The sequence below is a fragment of the Callorhinus ursinus genome, unplaced genomic scaffold, assembly GCF_003265705.2.
Source record: "Callorhinus ursinus isolate GAN/ISIS: 27379988/994484 unplaced genomic scaffold, GSC_fseal_2.0 scaffold353, whole genome shotgun sequence".
Classification (NCBI taxonomy): Eukaryota; Metazoa; Chordata; class Mammalia; order Carnivora; family Otariidae; genus Callorhinus; species Callorhinus ursinus.
The window spans coordinates 7,242-31,060 of NW_027397408.1; the positions used below are offsets into that span (position 1 = coordinate 7,242).

The 23,819-nt window shown below is 45.1% G+C and overlaps 1 protein-coding gene, 1 non-coding gene and 1 pseudogene across 3 annotated transcripts; all 3 read right to left on the bottom strand.

The window, feature by feature from the left end:
- Positions 1 to 920: 920 nt before the first annotated feature.
- MAGED2 (MAGE family member D2) lies at positions 921 to 9,166 on the bottom strand. 2 transcript variants are annotated; one of them, XM_025865295.2, is made up of 13 exons: positions 9,033 to 9,166; positions 7,483 to 7,556; positions 6,614 to 7,102; positions 5,698 to 6,006; positions 5,519 to 5,582; positions 5,181 to 5,260; positions 4,531 to 4,625; positions 3,766 to 3,845; positions 3,630 to 3,672; positions 3,245 to 3,307; positions 2,062 to 2,176; positions 1,245 to 1,663; positions 921 to 1,055 (listed from the first exon to the last, which is right to left on the bottom strand). In XM_025865295.2, exons 2-12 carry the CDS (start codon positions 7,525 to 7,527, stop codon positions 1,253 to 1,255), a joined length of 1,794 nt encoding a protein of 597 aa, XP_025721080.1. In that variant the 5' UTR covers positions 7,528 to 7,556; positions 9,033 to 9,166; the 3' UTR covers positions 921 to 1,055; positions 1,245 to 1,252. The 2 variants fall into 2 exon arrangements, with proteins under 2 accessions (XP_025721080.1, XP_025721081.1); XM_025865296.2 differs by lacking the exon at positions 9,033 to 9,166 and adding an exon at positions 8,436 to 8,559.
- LOC112818037 (small nucleolar RNA SNORA11) lies at positions 2,354 to 2,478 on the bottom strand. The gene has a single exon (XR_003206513.1). It is a non-coding gene; the product is annotated as a small nucleolar RNA SNORA11 (small nucleolar RNA).
- A 7,089-nt stretch (positions 9,167 to 16,255) lies between the features above and the next one.
- On the bottom strand, positions 16,256 to 17,301 carry LOC112818036 (protein BTG3-like; annotated as a pseudogene).
- Positions 17,302 to 23,819: the final 6,518 nt, after the last annotated feature.

Genomic DNA, 23,819 nt, shown 5'->3' on the forward strand with positions numbered 1-23,819 from the left:
CCAGATCATCTTTCTAGTTCTCTCAACAACCCTTCCCAGATACCTAGAACACTGCCAGACACAGAGCGGGCACTTAACATTCTGCCCTGTTCAGACTTCAATGAAACTCCTGCCCATAAACTCCTACAGTCTCCCAGTTCATCAATTTCCTCATCTGCCCCCTCAAGCCTGCCTGGGTCCCATGATCCATCTCTTCTACCATTCTGTGTATCTACTATGTCAGACATTATGCACACAGTAATGAAGATACAGACCCACATACTCACTGCTCTTGACCTTATGTCCTTATTCCAGAACCAAAACCTTGGGATAAATTAACTCATCTTCTTGATTCCAAAATTGCTGAGCACCTTGCCATGGGGAAAAGGTCTCCCAAAAATCATGGGCTCCATCCTCTACTGGAGCCTCCCCTCTGCCTGACATCTTTCCATAGTCCCCTTTCCAAATCCTTTCTGGACAGTCCCTTCTCCCAGGCCTTACCCTCCCACCTCCTCAGGGCTACATGGGTCAGTCTTTAACATCTCCCTCTTTATTGGCTCCTGCCTGCTCAAGCCTCTCTCTCCTTTCCCAAGAAAATTCTCACTTGTTCTATCTCCCTTTAGCTACCTCTCTCTCCCACTCCTCCCTTTCTCATCCAAATTTCTCAAAATGAGAGCCTGTATTTGATATCCAATCTCCTCTACCTCTGCTTTCTGCTTGACTTGCCCACCTCACGGCTCTTCTTCAAAGTGTGTCCTCTGTGCTTAGAAACTTCATGACTCCCCACCCCACTGCAACCCTGCCTACACTGCAGACTAGAGATGCAGACCAAGCCATCCCAGAGAGACGCTAATCTTTCTCCCCTGAATCCAAGTAAACATAGATTTATTTTTAAATGTGATACCAAAATATGACAGTCCACCAAAAAAAAAGCAATAAACTCAGAAATGGCAGATAGATTTAATGTAGAATATCAACTTCAATTGATTGATAGTGGCTGCCTAGAGTGCTATGTTGAGTAGGTTTCTGAGGAGGCACCCTGGCTCGAAGAGAAAGACTGCTGGGATTAGGAATATCTGAAAACACAAGTAAAAGAAATGCAGAAAGTCAACTGATAGCCACCAAAAAGGAAGGAATAAAATGCCAAGAGTGGGGTTTTCCCACATGCTCCATACGGTCCTGCAACCTTGGCCTTCCTATAACCAGCCAGCTCCTCATCCCAACCCTGTAAGCCCCAGCTGTCCCAACCCAGTCTAAGTAGATACCTGAAATCTCACTTATAGGAGAAACCACAGGCACCCGAGCTGCCACTGGCGCTGGCACCAGCTCCACTGAGGCCCGCAAAGAGCCCAAACGTGAGAGTGGCGGTCAGGCTGGCACTGGCACCGAAGCCGCCACTGGCACTCGCACTGGCACTTGCACCAGAGCTAGTACCACCACTCTCTTGGGCTTTGGCTTTAGCTTCAGCTCCAGCCTGGATCCGGGCTTTAGCCCAGGGTCCAATATCAGCTTCGTCCCAGTTGCAGGGCCCAGCAGCATTTTCAGAGCCAAGCCCAATGCCCATTCGAGCTCTAATCTCAGCTCTAGCCTTGGCTTCAGCTGCTGCCTCAGCAGCAGCCTTCATATCTGCTTCCATTGCCTCTCGGTACTGAGCTGCCCATTCCTTGGGATCCTTCTTTTGTACCTGAAACAGAAATAATCACCATCAGAAGAATCAGAATCCAAGAACTGAGCACCTAACTGTATGCTAGGTACCACGCTGCAGGCTCTACACAATAATGACGATATAACAAATACTACTAGTACTTATGCACTTAACATTCCATCCCTGCTCTGACATTTATTAGCTCTGGGAAATTGGACATGTCACCTAACAACCTCTCTGAGCCTGATATTTCTAATCCGGTATAGGGTAATGACATGTTAGCTGTACAAATTAAATGATTCAGATAAATGTTTGGCACAGTAACAGAGGCTTCAGAATGTTCACATATGACCTGCAGGCTGCTCCACACACAGCCTACCCTAGTCAGCAGCACGCTATACTCTTGATATGCCAAGGTTGGGCAGCTATACAATTACCTTGCAGGCAAACTTGAGGACTTTCATCTTGCTGGTCTCATAGTAGGAGCGCAGGCCCCAGAAGAACTCATACTCAGGGGGGTTGCTATTAGGGACTCTGGCATAGTCCAAGTACCTTGAAAAGAGAAGTGAAAAGCCTTTATGTCCAAGACAACCACAGCCTACCCATGTAGAGACTGGACAGGTTCTAAGTGGCAACCTCCCCCACTAAGTACAATAACTTTTCTTCCAGTATTGAGCCCTGTCCCATTGGTCCTGTCTAGGGAAGCCACATGGAGGTGCAGGGTGGGACACGTGTAGCCTATATGTTTGTAAGAAGGCCACAAGTTTCACTGGTCACAATGAACCCAGATTCTTGTTGGGTGTCTTATAAACAGAGAAGCCATTTGCATAGGCCCCCTGCTCTGAGCACACCCCAAACTGGGGCATGTCCACAACCTGGTGAGCCCTGGGACAATCTACCATAGAAAATGACTGTAAAGGGAAGAAACAGTCCACCAAGAGTAGCATACTTCGTGCATATTTCCAATTGCACACACACACATGCACACATGTGCTCTCTAAGGATAAAGGGTATGGTGGGCCCTGGCCAGAAAGTCAGAAGGGCTCCATGACCAAATCGTCCCCTTACCAGCCAGGGCCACAGTCAGACTTCCACTCTCTGAGACCCAGGTCCCTCAACTGAAAATGGGGATGGAATGGCAGCACCTATTCTGCGGGGCAGTTACAAAAATGAAGTGAGATACACAAGTCAAGTCCCCAGCACAGTACCTGGCTGTCTAAAGCTATCATTCTATAGCGTCTCTTTATGGAGATTAATTTCTATAAAGCCCTGGTTAGCACAGTAAAAAGAACCTAGGCATTGGGGCCAGGATCTAAATATGACTCTCCCATTTGCTACCTGTGTAGCAATTTACTTGAGCAAATTACTTCACTTCTCTGAACCTCAGTTTACTCACATGTACAATGCTGGTGATGACAATCCCTACCTTGAAGAACTGTCCTGCAAACATATGTGAAAGTACATGTAGGTCAGGAAATGTGTCCTCCTGTTCCCTCTCACTACCTCAGGAATAAGCTACCTACCACCTGCACACACACACACACACGCACCATAGGTTAATTACTCAGCTCTGAAACAAGCAAAACACATGGAACACACCATCATCAGACACACACTTACTTCTGCTTCACAAACTCATCAGTAATAAGCTTCTTCACGTCCCCAAAAAGTGAGTGATGTATCCTGATAGCAGAGAAAGAAAAATCCATCAATAAATCAATTAATCAATCAATCAGATATGGCACTTCCCAGATGTATGCAGAGGCATTTTCAACATGGAAAAGAGGTTACTAGCACAAGAAGAAAACTCCACAGAAGCCCAAGAGATAGCGAGACAGGAAGCAGAGTTTGGGACCATTTCCCCATCCACCCAGGTCAGAACCCTGGACCCTTTACCAGCACCCCCACCCATTCCACCAGACCACCAGACTGATGCAATCCTGGAACCATCCTCTCTTTCCAAACGACAACATGGACAGCAAGCACTGAGAGAGCCCAATCATACCCAGGGCGCAGCCCCAGCTTGCGCAGCACCTCCCAGATGACAGCTGCAAGGGGAGGCAAGAGGAGACAGGGACAGAAAATGAGCATGTGGAATTCCAACTGTGGCCACCCATTCAGCTGCATGCCCAGCCACTCACCCTCACTGGACCGATTTCCATTCATAAAGATGATGCTAAGAAGCACCATGAGGAGACCTAGCTTTGGTGAATCCTTGGTCCTAGGGGAATAACAAGGTAGAGAGAAGGTTTATGTCCAGCAGCCATCTGCAAAAAACACACCAGCCAGCTCACTAGGCTATCCTCTCCCAGATTCCTCAGACGTGACAGAATTCTGCCCAGTCTATGCTTCAAGCTCTATGTGACTCTGAGCTCTTGGACTCTTGAGTCTCAGTCTCCTATTGAGTAGAAGGGGAAAACCCAATCTTATCCCACCCCAGGTAGCCAAGAGGATGGAAGAATGCCTGTCAACCTGGGACAACCCAGGGACCTTCTCTCCCAGACCCCTCTGCCCCAAAAGAACTCTAGGCACAGCCCCAGTGGTGCTCCTGTCCTTCAAGCATCATGATTCACCCACACCAGGAAGCCCTCCCTTGAGAACCACTCTACCAAAGCCAGTAGGAAGAGACAAGCAATGACAGGGCTGCTTTCCTGGGAAGCTTCTGGAGAAACAGAAAATCTGACAGGAGGAATGCACTGCTCTAGGCTTCTACACCCTTCAGTCAATCATAATCAAGCACCATTACCATGTGCAGGACTCCAACTATGTGCAGGAACTGGAACGGGGACTTTTTAGGTCCTGTCTTCCTGTCTCTCCAAGGAGATGGGGGGAGAGACGACAGGGATGGGGTAGTGCCAGAGACAGAAGCAGAGCCTTCCTCCCACCCCAGCCCTTTCCCAGCTTACGTTCCCAGTATGCCTGCATCAGTGGGCTCTAAGGTGCTGAGAAGAATGTACAAGTGGTCATTCTTATCAATTTCCTTCAACTGAATCCCAAATACCTATGGATGGGGAAAACAGCTTGTAAGATCACAAATTCAGCTTCCTGAGCATCCCACAGCTCCCATGTACCTATGTGTGTGGGGGTACGTGGGTGTGGGTGAGGATGTGTGTGTGCATTGTGTGAGGGGAGGGGCCAGTGAGATAATGTACATAAACCTAAGTGGTTGGCACACAGCCAACAGGTAAGAACTCTACTGTTGTTTTCAGTATCATTTCTGTGATTAGTAGAAATCTAGGGAGACAGAGAATAGGGAATAGAAGGAAGATGTGAGCATGTAAAATACATTACAGGACATCTCCAACTGCAGAGAGAAGCCAGGACTAAGCTGGGTGGCTTGGGTCATAGCTGTGCTTTTATGAGATTTGCTGTGTGACCCTGGGCTAGTCTATGCCCCTCCTTAGGCACTCTGGATATGGGAAGGCCCTTTCCTATCTATCCATTCAGTGATAGGACTGAATAGTGAGTCTCTGTGGTCCCACCCCAGAAAAGACATGTATACTTGTTCAAGTCAAAGCTTCCCCACTGCATCCATCCCCCATGGCTGCCCCTTCACCTTCTCCAAGGAATAGCCTGCTCGTTCAATGATTTCAGGGTACACATCAGTGTATTCTTTGATGATGTCCTTCAGCATGTCTGCAAGGGGAGAGTGTTGCGAGCACCTGAGCTGAAGTGAAGCCAGGTGGCCCCAAATCCAAGCTAAAGACCCTCTGCCAACCCTGCTGTAGGTGGCACAAACAGGTTCTGAAGTAATGAATAGAGATGCTAGCACTGCGAAATTAGAACTCTGGCAGTACAAAGGTAGGAACGTAAGGGCAAGGAATGTCCTCAGCACATGGGAAAGAGGGCAATGGAGGGCACAGCTTAGGGGATGGAGTGTTAGCAGGACTCTACCTGAGCGTTTGATAGGAATCTTCGTCTGGTCTTTAACCAAGAGGTACTTCACCAAATCATTTGCCTGGGAAAGGGAAAACAAGGTAGAAAGATCAAAATATGTTTGCAGAAGATTTGAGAAGGCAGAAAAGATAGGCAAGGCAGTAGATAAGGCAGAGTGGAAAGGACAGGGTTCTTACCCTCCCCTGCAAAAGGGCCACATCTCGAGGTGGTGGTGCTTCAGGCTCTTGGGATGACTGAAGCTTGGCAGCTCGACGGCGAGCCTTGCCCCTACGGGCCTTAGGTGACCTCAGGGAGAGCAAAGCTCTCCGGGCCCAAGCAGCCAACCGAGTCCTTGATGCCCTGCGGGCCCAAAAGGCTATAGGGCCCCTTGAAGCCCTGCGGGCCATTGAGGCCATCAGGGCCTTTGAGACCCTTCGGCCAGCTGTGGTTCCAGAAGCCTGACTCTGATCACTATTGCCATCATCTTCGCCATTCAGATGCTTCACCTGCATCAACAGAGAGGAAGGAAGCACAATATTGTCAGATGAAGTAGGTGGTCCTTTTCCCTCATCCTATCTCTTCTGGAAGGCCCATCTAATCCCACCGCTAGAGTAACAGCCTGACTAGACATTGGCAGTGCTGAGTCTTGGGTTTGTTTCTCACGGACTCCCACAAAGGAGTTTCATCTCTGAATCAGGCCAGAAGCAACCTAAGGGTGGGGCCTAAGGATTCTCCTCTTCCTATGTCCACTACTGGCTCTGCTTGTATCACCCTGCACAAGTCACCCCACCTCTCTGGGACTCAGCTTCCTTCTCTATAAAACTGGATTACTTTCAGGATTTAATGAAATAACCTGTATGAATGTGCCTAGCTCAAGGTCTAACACATGGTAGCTACTATGTAAATACAAACTGCTTTATATTCACATTGCAGCTAAGTGTATGATCTCAATTTGCCACGAGTCTGTGAACTCTCTGCAGAGAGAAATTATATCACATTCCACCTATTGTCCCCCAAAGCCTTGATGAGCACAGGGAACTTTCTAAATGTTTGCAGAACAAATGAATCAACTGAGAAGTGGAATGGGAAGACTGGTGATTACAGAGGTCTTACCTTTCTGGCTTTCTTGGCCTTGACCTTGGGCCGAGTATCCTGATTCTGAGCCTGAGCAGCTGCACCCTCAGGCTTAGGTTCATCTGCCAAAGCCTGAGAGGCAGGAGCCTCAGTCTCCAAGACCTTTGTATTGACCTTCGTATCAGCCACACAGCTGACCTTTTTGGTCTCAGTGGCAGGCATTGTCACAGGCTGAGGGTCAGCCCTCTGCATCTTGGTGTCAGCTGCTGGACTCTTCTTTTCAACTGCCAGAACCTGGGTATCAGTCAGCTTAGTGGTAGGTGAGGCCTGAGTGGCAGCTGCCTCCTGAGCCTCTGGGGCCTTTGAGACCTCTGTGGCCTTTGAGACTCCTGCAGCATTTGACACCTTCATGGTTTCTGAGACCTCTGGTGCCTTTGAGGTCTTTGGTATCTCTGAGACCTCCAAGTTCTGGGTCACTGTCAATAGGGTCTGTATCTTCAAGCCACTGGCCTTCTCTGAAGCTTCAGCCTGCAAGAGGAAGCAGGAAAGCTCACAGACCTCCCCACCCCCAACTAGGCAAATGGCTCCAAAATTCCAGGGCCTCACTCCTCTGACCTATACTAACTCCTCCTTGCAGTGTGCTCTGTCCACCTAACCCCAACAAGGCCTCTCCTTCCTCTGAGCAGGAAGTGATGGCAGAAGAAGGGTAGGCCTGCCCTCCCTCCCTCCTTCCTCCATCCTTCATTTCTTCCTTCTTTCCTCCCTCCCTCTACTGGTGGGGGGGGGCACCCAGGCAGGAAAGCGGGTAAAGAAGGACGAGGATGGGAGGGGTGGTGCCAAGGGAACTGAGGCAGCAACAGGGGCTGGAGAAGAAAAGTAACAAGGGAGAGGACAGAAAGAGGCCTTACCTGGAAGCGGGTTGGACCCGTACCTCTCTTGCTTGTGTCAGACATGTCTCAAGTTCGCCTGGCAAGAGCTGAGCCTGAGGGAGAGAAGGCCTGTGTCAAAGAGGGAGCCTCCTGAACGTCCTCTCTTCTGTTCTGCCTGCAAGCTGATCCTCACTTTCCCTAGGGCCCCAATCCCAAACCCCTCCCCCACCCCCAATGACTCCGTTCTCAAATTCAGTAATCCAAAGCGTCTAGATCTCAGTTCTCTGCAGCCGCACCCTCCCCTTCTCCAGGAAGATGTGCCAGCGCGGCAGCTCTAAGGACCCCGCCCCTTTTCCCAGTGCACCCCCCCCCTCAAGCCGCAGGCCAACAATGCGCATGCGGGTTCGCTGCAGGGCCCACCTCAGCCCCGCCCGCTTTCCCAGCACAAGCTCTTTCTTTGATGTCCACCGTGCACATGCGCATTCGGCAGCTGCCCCGTCTCCATGCTGGCTTTTCTCTACACGCCCCTTCCTAGAGATCCACAGTGCGCATGCGCAATGGTCCGACTCCGTCCATCACCCCTTCCCAACACACGCCCTTCTCCAGGTCCGCAGGACCATTCGGTCCCACCCCCTCCCCTACAACCCTCCCTCTAAAATTGTCGCAGTGTCGGGTGGTCCTGGCCCCTCCCCTACTCACACCCACCCCAAGACCACACTACAGCCCGGTCCCGCCCTTTTTCACAACACGCCCCCTCCAACCAGGGGCAAAGCCCATCTTGGTTCCGCCCCTTCCTTAATACACCCCCTCCTCAAATCAGAATAGAGCCCGTGATTCCCATCTTGGGCCCAGCCAAACCGGGTCCAGTCCCCTCCCTTCCCATCCGGATGGATCCGGTACGATCCGGTCCCTACAGCAGGTTTTCTCCAGATCCCAGAGGGTGGGGCCGATCCCTACTGGGCTGTGATCCAGAGCCGGGCCCCGCAGCTCACCTCCTCAAATTCCAGAGTGCGTCCACTCTCCCAAGCCCCTCCAAAACTCCCAGACTGCCCTCCCCGCTCCAGGCCGGAAGTGGTCCCGCCCCTTTCCGCCTCCCTAGGGGGCCTCCGTCGCAGCCAGTCTGCCCTTCCCCCCGTCTCTGCTCCTCATTCCTTATCACCCCCCCGTATTCCCTCTGCCTTGCTCCCTGCTCCCTATTACCCCTCGCATTTCTTATTTTACCCCACAGAATTCCTTATTCCTTACATCCTCCTCCCGTGTTACCTATGCACCCCCTTCCCTAGCACTCCTTAACCCTTCTCTGCATTCTCTATTTTCTTCTCTGGATTTCCACTTTCCCTCAGTATTCCCCTCCCCCTCCCAGTCCGCCACCTAACAAACCCGGTTCCCCTCCTCCCCCACTAGTCTCTGATCCCCAGTCCTTACCGCCTACTACCCTCAGTAGTCCTTGTTGCCTACATCCTACTCCAGGTCATCTCACCCTCAGCTGCAGTGGTGCAGTAAGGATTGCCCACCTGCCTGGCTACAGGTTCGAGGGGACTGAAATCACTGTCTGGCTGCCAGGAAACCCAAATCTCAACGCCCCTCACCTTGTCCACGAGCAAGTCCGGGATGAGTCTGCCCTCTCGAAGTCCCTCTCGAAGTCTCAGCCTCCTGGACTAGAGCTGCAGCCAGCCCAGCCCAGCCCCTTTCCGCAGCCCCCTGCCACCCCCCTCCTTCCTTGGGGGTGGGGCAATGGGGCCCCGCTCAGGGCTGTCTGACGCCAAAGCCCGTGTTTATGCCACTGTACCAGGCTCAGTCTGCAGACCTTCCAACTAAAATCACCCCCTCAAAGCGATTCATTCATTGAATGTATTTATTTTTATAACTTCATTTTTTCTTATTACAAAGGTAATGTGTTGTGAAAATTCAAATAAATGCAAAAATATGTAACACACCAATGAAAGGCCACCCTTACCTCGTTTCCCAGAAATAACCACTGTTAACATTTTGATATACAACCCTTCAGATATTTTTTATTTATATACTAATTATTTGGGTTTTCTTCCCACAAATAGTATCCAGCACCTACTGTTCTGTGACCTATTTTTTCCCCATTATATATTCTAAACAGCTTTCCATAGTGCACATTTTTTTAACAGCTGCATAGTTTTTTCTTGTAGAGATGGCCCATAATTTATTTAACCAGCCCAGGATACATGAATATGGACATTTAGATTGTTTCTCTCTCTCTGCTTCATGCTTAGTGATGCTTTCCGCACTCCTATATTGTAACATTCTGGGTTTTTTTTCCAAGCACTTTTATGGCTTCAGTATTTACATTTAAATATTTGATTATTCCAAAAATCTGTTTCATAAAAGTATTCAGCTTAATTATTTTCCAAAATCAGTCTCTTATCCCTACACCATGTGCGAATTAATCCACCTTTTTTCCCACTGATTTGAAATAACACCTTTATCACATAATAAATTCACATAAGTAATTGGGTCTATTCAAGAGAACAAAATAAGATGTATAAATAATGGAAAGTAAACAAAGTTATCATTAATTACTGAGTATATGAATGCAGACTTGGACAACCCAAGAGCATCAACTAAAAAGTTATTAGAAACCATAATAAAATTCAGCACAGCGGTCAGTTACAGAAATAAAATTCAATACCTTTCTTACATTCAAAAGTGATTCAAATGGTCGTACGTCTTCTGCTTTATGAGGTCACCTTTTCCTTTACTAAGCTAATAAAACAATCCCTATATTCTAGGAGTAATTATCTCTCTCTCTCTCTCTCTCTCTCTCTCTCTCTCTCTCTCTCTGTCTCACACACACACACACACACACACACACACACACACACACCACTCATTCAAGATGGGCCTCTGTTCTCCTGACTCCTCTCTTTCTCTGAATTGTTGCTTCCTCCAAGTTTATATCAGTTTACCACTTTCTTGCCTCCTGGGTTCTCTTCCCCATCCACAGGGCTTTATTTCACACTAGACACAGCTCCTCCTTGTCTTCCAGTTCTAGTACCCAAATTCCCATTGCTTCCAAATCATAGCAAGCCTTGAATGCCAATATAAGAATTTTGGTCTTGATCTTGAGAGCACTGAGAGATTTTTGAAGGGTTTTAAGTTTTGATACAATACAGATTTGTGTTTTAGAGAGAACATCCTAGCTGCCTAATCCATAAGGAGTATAGATTAGATGTCTACCTAGAAAGAGGGTGAGTGGTCATCTAGGTAAACAATAATTGTGGTCTGGCCTAGAGTGGTAGCATTGGAGGTAGTGAGAAATGATTGAATTCAGGATGTATTAAAGAAGTAAAAAGCAACAAGACTACAAATAATTGGGTGTGGGGAAAGGGATGAGGAGGAGGGAAGTATCAAAGGGAGCTCTTGGGGATCTGGATTTGAGAGATCAAATGTGTCAATGGTTGGGGGTCTGATTTGAGAGATTAAATGTGTAAATGGTAACCCATTTCACTGAGATATGGAATATGAACAGAGGGCAACTAGGCATTGATATTGAGATACCTGTGGGACATCCAAGAAGAAATATTCCACAGGCCGTTAAATATACATGTCTGAAGCTTAGGAAAGAGGTCTGGACTGAAGTTACAGATCTAGAAGTCATCAGTATATAAATGGTTCTTTAATCTATGGAAAGGGCAATAGCACCTGAGAAGACTGTGCAGCCTTAGAAGAGATGGGGCCTAGGGAAGAGCCCTGGGGACCAGCAGTGACTATGGCATAGGTGGAGGAAAAGGAGCCCATGAGAGAGATGGGTAGGTAGTGACCAAAGAGATAGGGAGAAAAGCAGGAGAAAGTGGTGTCACAAAACCAAGGGAAAAGATTATTTCAAAAGGAAGAAGGAGTCAATGGTGTTGAGTGCTATCAAGAGATCAAGAAAAATCCTGAAAAAATGTCTAGGGATTATAACAATCAGGTGGTGGTCTGGTCTCTGGTGACCTTGGAGGGGATAATTTCAGTGCACACCTTTGTGGCATAGATTCCTAATTGCTTACTCCAATATCCATTCTTATCTTCTTCCTTAGTAATAAAACATCTTGAGTTTTAGCTGTACCCAGTCTCCTGGAATAAAGGCCATGAAGACAAGATAGTGGAGCAGTAAACTAAAAAGAACCTGGATCTCTTAACAATTTCACAGTGCCACCATACTGGCTTTGGACTGCCTACCCTCTAGATTTCTTTTGGGTGAGATAAAAACATGTATGTCTTATTTAAGCCATTGTTACTTGGGAGTCTATGCCATGCAATAGCTTCATGATTGCAGTGAGTTGAGATGGGAATGGTAGATGAGGTATACATGACAATGAATATAGACTACTCTTTCAAGAAACACCTGAGCCTGATTTGAAGATTCTCCCAAAATCTAGCCCTAACTAGTTTTTCAGCCTTTTTCTTGCTGTTTTTCTGAACGCTGCCTATATTCCAACCAAACAAAACACTTACTATTACCAGATAAGCCCTGCCTTCTCTTGCTTAGGAGCCTTTGTTTGTACAATTTCTTCCCCATGGAACACCCTCTGTTACATATCCTCTGTCACAACCTCCACCATTATTAAATTCCACAGCATTTTAAGTCCCAGTTGTGGCCTTTGGGATCCTGGAGTAACTTTAAAGGAATACACAGTCAGAAGCTTAGGAGATACTGGATTCAAGCAATGGACTCAAGCAAAATCTCAAGTCCATCAGCGAGGCATTCCCAAAGATTTCTGAAGCGAAACTTCCCCAGTCCCCTCTCAATACAACCATCTTCCTAACATAATACCATAGCCACCCTTATCTTACGACCTGGGGAATCAGAGGAGAGGAAGAAACCTTATCAGAATAGAAAAGACAAATTCATTCACAATCTTAAACCTTTGATCAGAGAGATTTCTTTCCACCTTATCCTTGTGAACTCTTGGAATCTTTTGATCTTTAGCACCTACCCATAAAACCTGAAGAACCTAGGTCCCTGGGTCCCAGACAAGTTTCCAGCATCCATATATCAGCAGGCAAATACCTGAGAGCATACAGATCCTACATATCAACTAAGAACAAGGATGAAAAGCTGAGTTATCCCCAGGCAGCTCTGTTCAGGAGATAAGGAAAGGCAGGCTAAAGATTGCTTAGTGCAGAATGTCAGGGGGTGAAACTGCCTAATCCTGGAACATCTAAGATTTTAGATCCCTGAGGCTTAAATTGGAAACCCAGAATATCCTTAACCACCAACCCTCTCCTAACATATTTCCCTTTCCCCCAAACTATACAAAATAAGTACCTCTGAATTTTCCAAAATTTTGGAAAATTTAGAGATAAGAAGATTTAGAGATAAGATGGGTGGCAAAAGTTTCTTTCCAAAGATACCGATCATGTTTTTAGTCATCTAAGTCTGCATAGCATAGCAATCAGCTTAAAACTGGACATCAGACTTTCCTGTTCTTCACCTTTTTTTCAGCCATTCGCATCACTAGGAAAGGCCTACTAACCATCCCTTCTCCTGGGCTCCACTCATTGCTTTTGGGCCCTTTCTGTCCTTCAGCATCAAGAGGGAGCAACTCTTCTATTTCCAATTTTCAGATTCCTATGTCCCCTATCATGAGCTGCTGGTGGAAACTCTCTTTTTTTTTCTTCCTTTTATGTGCAGGGTAAATTTAATTTATCTTGTAATACTCTAAGCCCAGAAAGCTATCTTTCCACAATCAAAGTGACTTCATTTTGTTAAACCAAAGGCAAATTTCCCATAGATGAAGAAAACTGGCTACCCACTTTTGGGCTAAGACTCTTTCTCCCTTGCTCTTTGCACTCTGAGTCCTTTCTCAGCACAAGTCTGTGAAGCGGGTTCAGGCCATTCAACAGTCATTGAGCACAAACTATATATTAAGCACCTCTATAGAGGTAGTCCTTGCTCTTGAGGGGCTTTCATTTCTACTGTATGAGCATTAGCCTCATTTTACAGAGGAAAAAATTGGTGGTAAGGGAAGTAACTTGCCCATGGCAAAGGAACTAACAACTAGTGAATGGGAGAGAGAGGACTTGAACCTAAGTCGGTACAATGCCAAATACCAGAGTCTTCACCACTGTGCAGTACTACTTCCAAAGTTTTAAGTGTGAGAATATCCTTTCCAACCCTCTTCGTAAACATTTGTGTGGTGCGTTACAGTATGATTATCTTCCGTGGAGGTGAACTTAACTGGATCTTCATATACCCACTTTGATACTATCATAAAGTATCATAGGATATATAATTATTTTGTTTTTATGAGATCAACATACAGGTTTTAGAATTTTATTTTTATTAAAGTAATGCATGAACAAGGCAACAAATCAAACAGTACAGAAGAGCATATGATCAAAACCAAAAGTCCCTTGCTTCAACCCTCCCCATCTCCCTCTCACTCCCTCCAAGCAACCTTGAAAAGTTTTTGTTGTTATTCTGCTGGTAGTTCCCTTTGTAACTCTAGATAACATGTATATAGCTGTTTCTTGGTTTATAAAATTTAGACAATATCCTATTGTCTCTCCTGTATGGCAATGAGGATTTTGTTTATGTACATACACAGTCTTACTTTTCCCTCCACTCCCCTGCATTTTTAAACACTGATATTCTTTTGTTGTTGTTGTTGTTGTTGTTGTTCTAGGTTAATTTTATAACTTGAAAAAATATAACCTCCATTCCTTATTCCATCCATTTTTAACAGATAATTTCAACTGCCCACTTTTTAGGAAAAAGATATTAGGGTCACTACACTCCCCCGCCCATTCAATGACTCACATTGTCAGTTTCATCTTTCCTTTACATAGTTCAGGTTATTAACATTTACATTCTGTTCTACAGCCACAACCAGGTCTTTCACGTTTTGTCCCCAAGTTGGCTCTAAAACCTGAAAACCAATAAATAGCATTTACATTATCATGACTATGTAAATATTTTTCAAAACCCAGCTGGGTACTAAGCCAGGAATGCACTTACTTCTCTACAAGTCCAAAGACAAAATCTTTGGTCCTCTCAAAGAAGAATGTTTCTACCATCAAGGTCGAAGAGAGTCTCTCTTATAGTCTGTCAGCTGCTTATAATAATGTTATATTTTATTTTGCTTTATATTTGGACCATGATTTTCTCAGTTACACACCACACACACACACACACACACGCACACACACACACACAGTTTCTAATAGCCTTTCCTTTTTCTTTGAGTCATTTGCCTTTATCATATTCATTCATTCGACCAATATTTATTGAATGTCTACTATGTGCCATGAACTGTTCTAGAAGCTGAGGTTACAGCAGTGGAGAAGACAGACATCCTTGTTCCCATGGAGAAAATATTCTAGTGAGAACAAGAGAGAAAATAATCAGATAAACAAGTAAAATATACAACAAGTTAAAATGTGGTAAGTGCTATGGGGAAAAATAAATCATGGTAAAAGAAATGGGAAATGCCAGTGAGGGTGGGAGATTACTATAGTTTTAAATAGTCAGAGAAAGACTCACTGAAAAGGTAAAATGTGAACAAAGACTTGCATGACATGAGAGAGCTAACCAAGTGGACACCTGGGGAAAGAACATTTCAAATGAAAGAATAGTCAGTGTAAAGGCCCTGGAGCAGGACTGTGCCTACCATTTTTTTTCTCCTGCCTGACATTTTTTTTCATCTTTTTTTTATTATTATGTTATGTTAATCACCATACATTACATCATTAGTTTTTGATGTAGTGTTCCATGATTCATTGTTTGCGTATAATACCCAGTGCTCCATGCAGTATGTACCCTCCTTAATACCCATCACTGGGCTAACCCATCCCCCTTCCCTCCTCCCCTCTAAAACCCTCAGTTTGTTTCTCAGAGTCCATAGTCTCTCATGGTTCATCTCCCCCTCCAATTTCGCCCCCTTCATTTTTCCCTTCCTGCTATCTTCTTCTTCTTCTTCTTCTTCTTTTTTAATATATAATGTATTATTTGTTTCAGAGGTACAGATCTGTGATTCAACAGTCTTGCACAATTCACAGCACTCACCATAGCAAATACCCTCCCCAATGTCTATCACCCAGCCACCCCATCCCTTCCCCCGCCACCACTCCAGCAACCCTCAATTTGTTTCCTGAGATTAAGAATTCCTCATATCAGTGAGGTCATATGATACATATCTTTCTCTGATTGCCTTATTTCGCTCAACATAATACCTTCCAGTTCCATCCACTTCATTGCAAATTCTCCTGTCTGACATTTTTAGAGAGCATAAAGGTCATTGTTGCTAGAGTGGCGGAGGAAGGCAGAGAGGGAAGTAATAGGATGAGGTCAGATAGGTAATAGGGCTGAATCTTACCAGGCCCTGTAAGCCACAGTGGGATCCACAGGAGAGTTTTGAGCAGAAGTGGGAGAGGATCTGACTTTGGTTTTATAAGGATCACTCAGGCTATTTGGAATATACACTGGTGGTGGAGAGGAGGGTGAAAGTGAAGATGACAAAGGGGGAAGCAAGAGGACCAGTGAGGAGGCTGCAGTAATCCCTTGGGTTGGATTAACCATTTTCCTGGGTTCACTGTTCTGGGCTTCTGTTCTGGAAATCCTTCTTCAGCTTTGGAAAATTAACTTCTAATATGTTTTTAACATTTTTTTCATTTTTTTCTGTTCTCTCTATCTAGAACTATTATTCAGATGTTGAAACGGCTGATCTCTATCTCTTAAAATTTCTCTCATACCTTGTTTTTGTTTTTCTTTCTTTCTTTCTTTCTTTTTTGCCCTACATTCTGGGAAATTCCCTCAACTTTATTTCACGGTCCTTCTGTTGATTTTTTTTTTTTTTGCCTCAAACTACTTTTTATTTGCAACTACATGATTTCACGCAATTCTTTTAAACAATGACATAAAATAGATTTCCTTGTGTATAAATAACTTACATACTCTCCATAAAGTAAATGCTCAAAGGTGCTAGAACAGATCGTCTGCTGCTACAGTGTTCTCATATCCAACAGAGTTGATGCACAATATATAAATACTCAAGTCCAATATTAAAAACTCAGGCACTTGACTAACTTTAATAAAGTTTCTCAAACTATATCAATATATCTAAAGTGCATATATATTTTTTAAGAAAGATTATTATCAATAACTTTTCTATAAAAATAAGTTTGACGGTTTGGCCCATCTAACTTTACTACTATGAGTATGAACTTTTAACTTTTAATGTGGTCAGGCTTATTCTACCTTCTCTCAACACTGACACCAACAGAATCAAAAGCAGCTAGTGAGGTGCTAACATGTGAGGATTAATCCAGTGATTCTGGTCACAATGCATTCCAGGAGGAGGTACCCATGTTACTGGAATTGGGTGATATGGTTTATTCTTTCTTCCCTGATTTGGATAACCAAATGGAATAGGAGGAGGGTAGTGATTCTGATGACCATTTCCTCGGTACATTCCTGGCTTTTTTTCTGGGCAAAGGGTGCCACACCGGAAGAGGAGGGAATATCAATTCTGAAATCTGGTACACAGGGCTTGGGGTTGCAGTCACCGAACTGGGCTTCACTTCTACTTCCTTACTTATTTCTTCATCTGAAGAAGAGGATCCTTAATGATAATCAGAGGTAACCTTATCAAGGGCCCTGGTAACTTTCTTGGAGATTTCATCCCTGTTCTCATCCTCATTTTCAAAGCTGGCAACAATGAATGCATTGTTTTTTTCTCCATACCGACAGCACACCTCACACGGATCCACCCACAGAGTGAATTCCTTTGGTAAGCCTAGATCACTGTACAAGATGCAGCTGTTCTCACAGGCTTTCAGGACATCATGTTTTCGAACTAGCCTTGTGAAAAAGAAGACAACAGCAGCAACTTCGTTCTTCATCTTTACCGCCGCCGCCGCCGCCGCCCTGGGGCCGCAGATTTGGCGGTCCCGACCGTCTCCGGGCCGGGAACCGAGGGCGCCGCCTCAGCGGGCCGGCGCTCGGCGGCAAGCCTAGTCCGGAGCGTGTGGCTCCCGCGTCGTCGGGCGACCGAGCGCGCGCTGAGAGGGCGGGCGGGCAGGAGAGCGCGCGCGCGCGAGCACAGCCCTGAGGCCGTTGATTTTTTTTTTTATTTCAACAACTTATTTTCCATTTCTAAGGAGTCTTTCTTTTCTCTGATTGTTCCTGTTTTGTGGCATCTAGCTCTTGTTTTATTCATACTATGTTTTCTTGAATTTTACTGAGAATATTATCATTTTTTTCTGCAATTCTCTTTTGTTTCCAAAATTCCCAGATTGCTCTGGGATCAGTAGTTTTATTTGTTTACTTTATTCTTTTTCTTTCATGCTGCAGTTTCTTTTAATTTGCCTGAGGATCCTTCGTTATCCATTTCTAGTAAGGGATAAGACTGGTAGCTGGTTTCTCTGTTGTTGTAAAAGCAGGGCTGTTTTCTAAATAGGGCTCTCCTCCATGAGGAAATTCTGACAGGAAGCTTTGTGTGAACTTGGGGGAGGTGGCAACTGACAGGCTATGAGTTGTCCAAATACCAAAATGAGGAGGCTTTATTCTGTGGTACCAAATGCCATAGGACAAGTCTGAATGTTCCCTACAGAGTTTGTAAAATGACTTTAGAGATTTTGCCTGAAGGTAAGTACTGGAGCTGCGTGTTCTCTATGTGGGTGAAAAGCGCAGGGAGATAGGGGTTCTGACTGATGCTGATATCCCATGTGCAGGCCTTCAGGTAATCTTTTTCTCACCTCATCTCCTGACTCTCATCCTCCACTGTACCTGCAGACACAGTCCAGAGCATCTCCAGGTTCCCACATACTGACTGATGCCCATCAACTCAGCCTCTCCCCAACCTTCCTCCACCTAGGTCTCCAGAGGGACAGGGAGCTTCCCATACTTTTCATCTCAGTCCGGCCTCATCTCACTCTAGTCCTAGCAGCTAATATTTACTGAACGCTAATCCTGTTCCAAGTATTCCAAAAGTACAGTGTCACTTAATCTTTATCACAACTTTACCTGAACCTTATGAAGTAGGTGTTATTATTATCCTCATTATATAGGAAGAAACAGAGGCTACAGAGTGGTTAATTAACTTAATATTATTAAATATTAATTATTAATATTATTAGCTCAATGTTACATTTCAGTAAGTGACAGAACTGAGATTCAAACCCAGATGATCTGAATCCACTAGTTCTATTTTGAACCACTATGTTATATTCTCACTCCTGCCCTAGCCTGTCTTGGCCTCTGACTATTTTGGAGATTGTAAGTCTCATGTCTGTGGAACCTCTAATTAGTTATGGGACCCAAAGTAAGTCTTTCTTGCTTCAAGGTTAAAGTCATTGTCAGAAGGGACCAGGATTGGGGCCTTGCCACACCAAACCCTCTCTCATATCTGCAACCTTTTTAAGATGATCAGTGTTAAGTGACGTTTCTCTGGCCTCAGTTTCTGGGCTCCTCTGGATGTTTATAGGAAAGAAAAATGCCACCTTGAGCCAACATAGCAAACAGACAGACCCAGCACTCTAGTATGTTTAGCTTTTATTCATCTACAGCTGGGTGAGGGGAAAAAGGGAGGCATGGAATTGGCCCCTCTCCAGGCAAGATGCCAACCCCAGCTCTTGGACAATCCTGGATTGTATGGGCCTCGGTGCCATATTCAGAGCCTTCCGCACCCTTCAAGATAGTTCCTCTCTCTCAAGAGAAGGAATACCTGGAGGTGTAAAAGAGCAAGAATTTGGGGATCAGCTCAGACCCTATGGATGTAAACAACAGACCCAGCCCAGAGATGAGATGTCTGGGTGAAGATGCCTCATCTGTGTCAGGTTTTTGATGACCATCCTCCTTGAACTGATATACCAGGGACCTCCTGGCCCCAACTCACCCAGCACAAAAGTCAGTTCTGGGATGAGGGAACAAAGCTCTGGGATTTTTGAGAAAATTAGCTCTTTGGAGGGGAATAAGAGAAAGTTATTGAGTCTGTTTTCTCAGTCCTACAACTCAGAAGCTAGGGCCAGAGAAAAGAGTTATTATTGCTGAGCATATGTCGGTGCTGCACCAGAGATTTTAGAGTTACTATTTCATTTAGTCCTCACAGTGTCCTCGTGAGCTAAGCTCTATTATTATCCACATCACACAGAGAAGGAAACAGAGGCTCAGAGGTTAAGACATAGTTAGGAAGTGGCAGGACCAAAATTTGAACCTAGGTCCATCTGATCCCAAATGCCTTCATTTCCCACTGCCTGACACTGAGAATGAACTAGATGTATGTTATATGTGGGTAAACGGAGGGATCATGGCTTCAGGAAAGGTGAGGAAGAAGATCAATATCTTACTTGTATGTGACCTCAGTCTCTAGGCCCAGTTAACACATTGGCAAATGCGGACAAGAGTAGTATCTAGCTCAGAGAGTCAATTCGAGAATTAAATAAGATCATGGGTGCCAGGTGGTTATTGTGCTTTCAGTGCATGATGGCACTTATCAGATGCAATTTTTTATACCTGAAATCCTACAGAGGAAGAAAATATATATGTTTATCACAGTGCTTTGCATAGAGTAGGGCTCAATGAATGACAGCCACTCTATTATACTCTAAAGCCTTGCTACTCAAAGTAAAATCCATGTACTAGCAGCATCAGCATCACCTGGGAGCTGTTCAGAAAAAGCAGAATCACAGGCCCCACCCCAGACTTGCTGAATCAGAACGTACATTTTAACAAGATCTCCAGGAGACTCATGTGCATGTTAAAGTGTTGAAACACTTGTCCAGAGGTCCCTTAATTTGTGATCTTCTGAAAATCTGGTTCTGAGACTTGATAAAGCTCACAGAATATTAAGCAGATTTATGAAATGGATGACAGAGGCTGTTTTCCCTCTCTGGTCCTCAGTTTCTCCACCTGTACCCTGTGGTCTGTTCAGGAGTTCTAGGTTCCCAAGTACATGTTCCCAAGCACATGTAGGCCCAAGGTAGAGTCTACTTAACCCACCTCCCTGTCTTCTCTCTCAGCTGTTGATAACAAGCTATTGCATACATTCTACTGTGCCTTCTCACTGTGCTCACACCTTGATCATCTCTGTCCTGTTCAAGTCACAAGCTGAGGCCCATAAAGCCATTCTTTGACCTGCATCTGCCTCACCTTGCCTTTATCTCCAATTTCACTATATATGTCTGCTTCCAAACTTATTGTTTTATTCATTTGTGTGAACACTTTTTCATTCTTTTGTCCATTTTTCAGCAGAGCATAGTGATAAAGAGCATGCATTCTGAGATCAGACTTCTTGAGTTTGAATCCTGGCCCTGCCAGTTTTGGGACTCAGGACAAGTCACTTCACTTCTCAGGGTCTCATTTTACACATCTGTAAAATGGGGATAAAATTAGGACCCACTTGGAAGGATTAAATGAGTTTACATATGTGAAAGTGTCTGCTAAAATCAGTGCCAGGGACATAAGTCCCTGATAATGTTAGCTTGATTATTTTTTTAGCAAACATTTCCTGATGCCGACTGTGTGACTTGCACTGTGCTGGGTACTACGGAAAGAGGAAGATAAATTACACACAGTCCCAGCTCCCAAAGAGTTCACAGTCTAATGGGGGACAGGAAAAAGGAAGCAGATAGTTTTAATAATATGTTGGGAGAAAAGAGAAATGTGAATGCAGGATGATGGGAATGGTGGGGTCTACCAGGAAACAGTTGTTAGTTCCCCCACCCCCAGACAGGCAGAGAAAGCCTTACAGAGATGACACATAAATTGAGGCTTGAAATATGAGATATTCACCAGGTGAGCAAGGAGAGGGCAGGGCTGGGGAATTTCAATGTCATTGGAGTGTAGGGCACAAGCAGGAGTAGAGAATGGTCAGAAATGAGATTGGAGATGTAAGGAAAGACTAGGTACTAGAAGGCTGCCAATGCCAGATCAAGTTCCTGGCCCTTACTTGGTAGTGTCCAAAACCATCTTATGTGTTTGCACACCCAACAGAAAAAAACTTGATCAGGTAATCTCCAAATATGTATATTTATTAACTTATAAATTATATATACTACTGAGCAACTATATTAGTTATAGTATGAGGCATATGCAAAAATATAAACAAAGGATGAGGGGAAAAAACACTATAAGTAGAGTGGTAATCTTTCCCATTCCCTCATGATTTATCTCCAGCACCCCCTGGAGCATGTGCACCTCACTTTAGAAATAACTATGGCCCAGGGAACCTAGGTGGCACAGTTGGTTAAGCGTCCTTCTCTTGATTTGGCTCATGATCTCAGGCTTCTGAGATCAAGCTCCCCGCCTCAGCGGGAAGTCTGCTTGAGATTCTCTCTCTCCCTCTCCCTCTGTCCCTCCACCTCATTCTCTCTTTTTGTCTCTCAAATAAATAAATAAATCTTTAAAAAACAAAGAAATAACTGTGGCCCAAAATGAGGAGACATGGCAAGGTTTTAAGCAAGGAATGACAATAATGAAATGGAGGTGGGCTGGAGGGGCCAACTGGGAAACAGAGAGCTTGTTAAGGAACCTGAGGGTTGCTGAGGGCTGGAGCAGTGCAGTGGTGGTGGGATTAGAGACCATAAAGAGGGAGAAACAACTTGATGTATGTGAAAAGTAAGTAATACAGAGATGCCAACCTGATTTCACCTTGTCTGACCTGGTAGATGACAATGCCTTCTTTGCAATGATAAAAATGGGAGAAGGAGCAGGTCAAGGGGAGATAAGTGGGGCCTCATTCGCCCATATAACCCCTTATTGTGAACTAGAAAAGGCCCTCCCTGACTTTGGGGAGAGGACTCAGATTTAGCAGTTGAGTAAGGCCAGCACAGGCAGTTTAAGTCTTTGCTCTGACCTCCTTCACCAGAGGGGGTCCTTGGACTGTAAACAACCGGTAAGCCTTAACAACAGCCCTGGGCTTTGTCATCTGGAACCTCCTGGCTTTGATGGGCAGATGGCACTCCCCTAGGGAGAGGAAAGTTTGGAGGAGGTGAGATGTGTGTTCCTGGCCAGGGAGTTCAGGGGAGAGGTGCTGAGGTGATTAAAGAGGGCTTCCTAGAACCATGATTTTCCATATAGGTAAGATTTGAAGGGACCAGAATCATTGCATGTGAGAAACCAGGGAAAAGAGGGAGGATCAAAGGCAAAAAAGTTAGTATGGATTTGTAGTATGAGGGCTAACCAGAGAGGTTGCTGGTCAAACGATGCAAGGGCCAAGTAGTGGGGCAGAATTTGGTTTTTTGCTTCAATAGGGAAAAAAAAACACCAAAAGAATTTTTTTTTTTAATTAAGCAAAGTAGGCTGGAGGAAATGTTCTTGGGCAGACTCTGTGGAAAGTATGCTTGCTGGAGGCAGCACATACACAGAGGCCCCAGTGTGCTGCTGCCAGACCAGCTCCACCCTACACCCCCACACCTCCCAGGAGACCTTGGGGCAGTGCCAGCCCAGCCCACCCCCACACTAGTGCAGCAATAGTCTGTTTCAGCTGCCTAGAAACACTTCCCGCCTGAGTGGTCTCTTCTACAAGCTGCATATCCTCCTCAAGTGTTCCTGGCAGACACTGCTTTGGTCAAATAACTTCACCCCCACCTCCACCCCACCCCCATATCTGTGCCTCAGTTTCTCCATATGAAAATGGAGACTGTTGTTTCTGCCTCTTACAGAGTTGCACTAATATTCTCTAGGACACTGAATTATCTATCACTCCTTAAAGGACAGCTCTGACCCATCCCTTCCCTTTTCAGGATTTATCCCTGACTCCTTATTCTCCATAGCAAAAGACCTCACTGCCATATGAGCTCCTTGATTCTGGTATTCAAATCCCTTTATTCTCTAGGCCTACCCAACCACTCCAAACTTCCCTCCATACCTTCTTTACCTGTACCTCTGCTCTAACTAAATACTTGCTGTTCCTTGAAACACAGTCTGTGTTTTTGTGCTGTCTATCCAGAATGGCCATTCTACAAATAATTGTTGAGTGCCTGCTGTGTGCTAGGCCATATTCCGTGCACTGTGTATACAGCAGCAAATGAGACAGACAAAATCCCTGCCCTAAAGGAGCTCACAGTCCACTGGAGAAGACAGACAAGGAAAAATTAAACATAGAAGTATATGTCAGTTTGTGGATGAGAAGTGTTACAAAGAAATAGAAAGTAGAGCAAGGGAGATACAGAGTGAATAGGAAGGTGCTATTTTAGAGTAATCAAAGATATCTCTCTGAGGAAATGACATTTGAACAAAGACCTGAAAGAAGATAGGGTGTAAGACTTGCAAAGCTCTAGAGGAAGAGTGTTCCAGACTAAGGGAACAGTCATTGTAGAAGCTCTGAGACAGGAGTATGCTGAACAAATTCAAGAAACAGCAATGAGGGCAGTGTGGATGGGGCAGAATAAATGAGGGAAAGATTAGGAGGATATGGGGT

Coding starts and splice junctions, on each gene's coding strand:
- MAGED2 (XM_025865295.2), bottom strand. CDS start 7,527: ATGTCTGACACAAGCAAGAGAGGTACGGGTCCAACCCGCTTCCAG. Junction 3,308..3,629: donor AAGCTGGGGCTGCGCCCTGG/GTATGATTGGGC, acceptor CTCTGCTATCAG/GATACATCACTCACTTTTTG. Junction 1,664..2,061: donor TCCTCAAGTTTGCCTGCAAG/GTAATTGTATAG, acceptor TTTCTGTTTCAG/GTACAAAAGAAGGATCCCAA.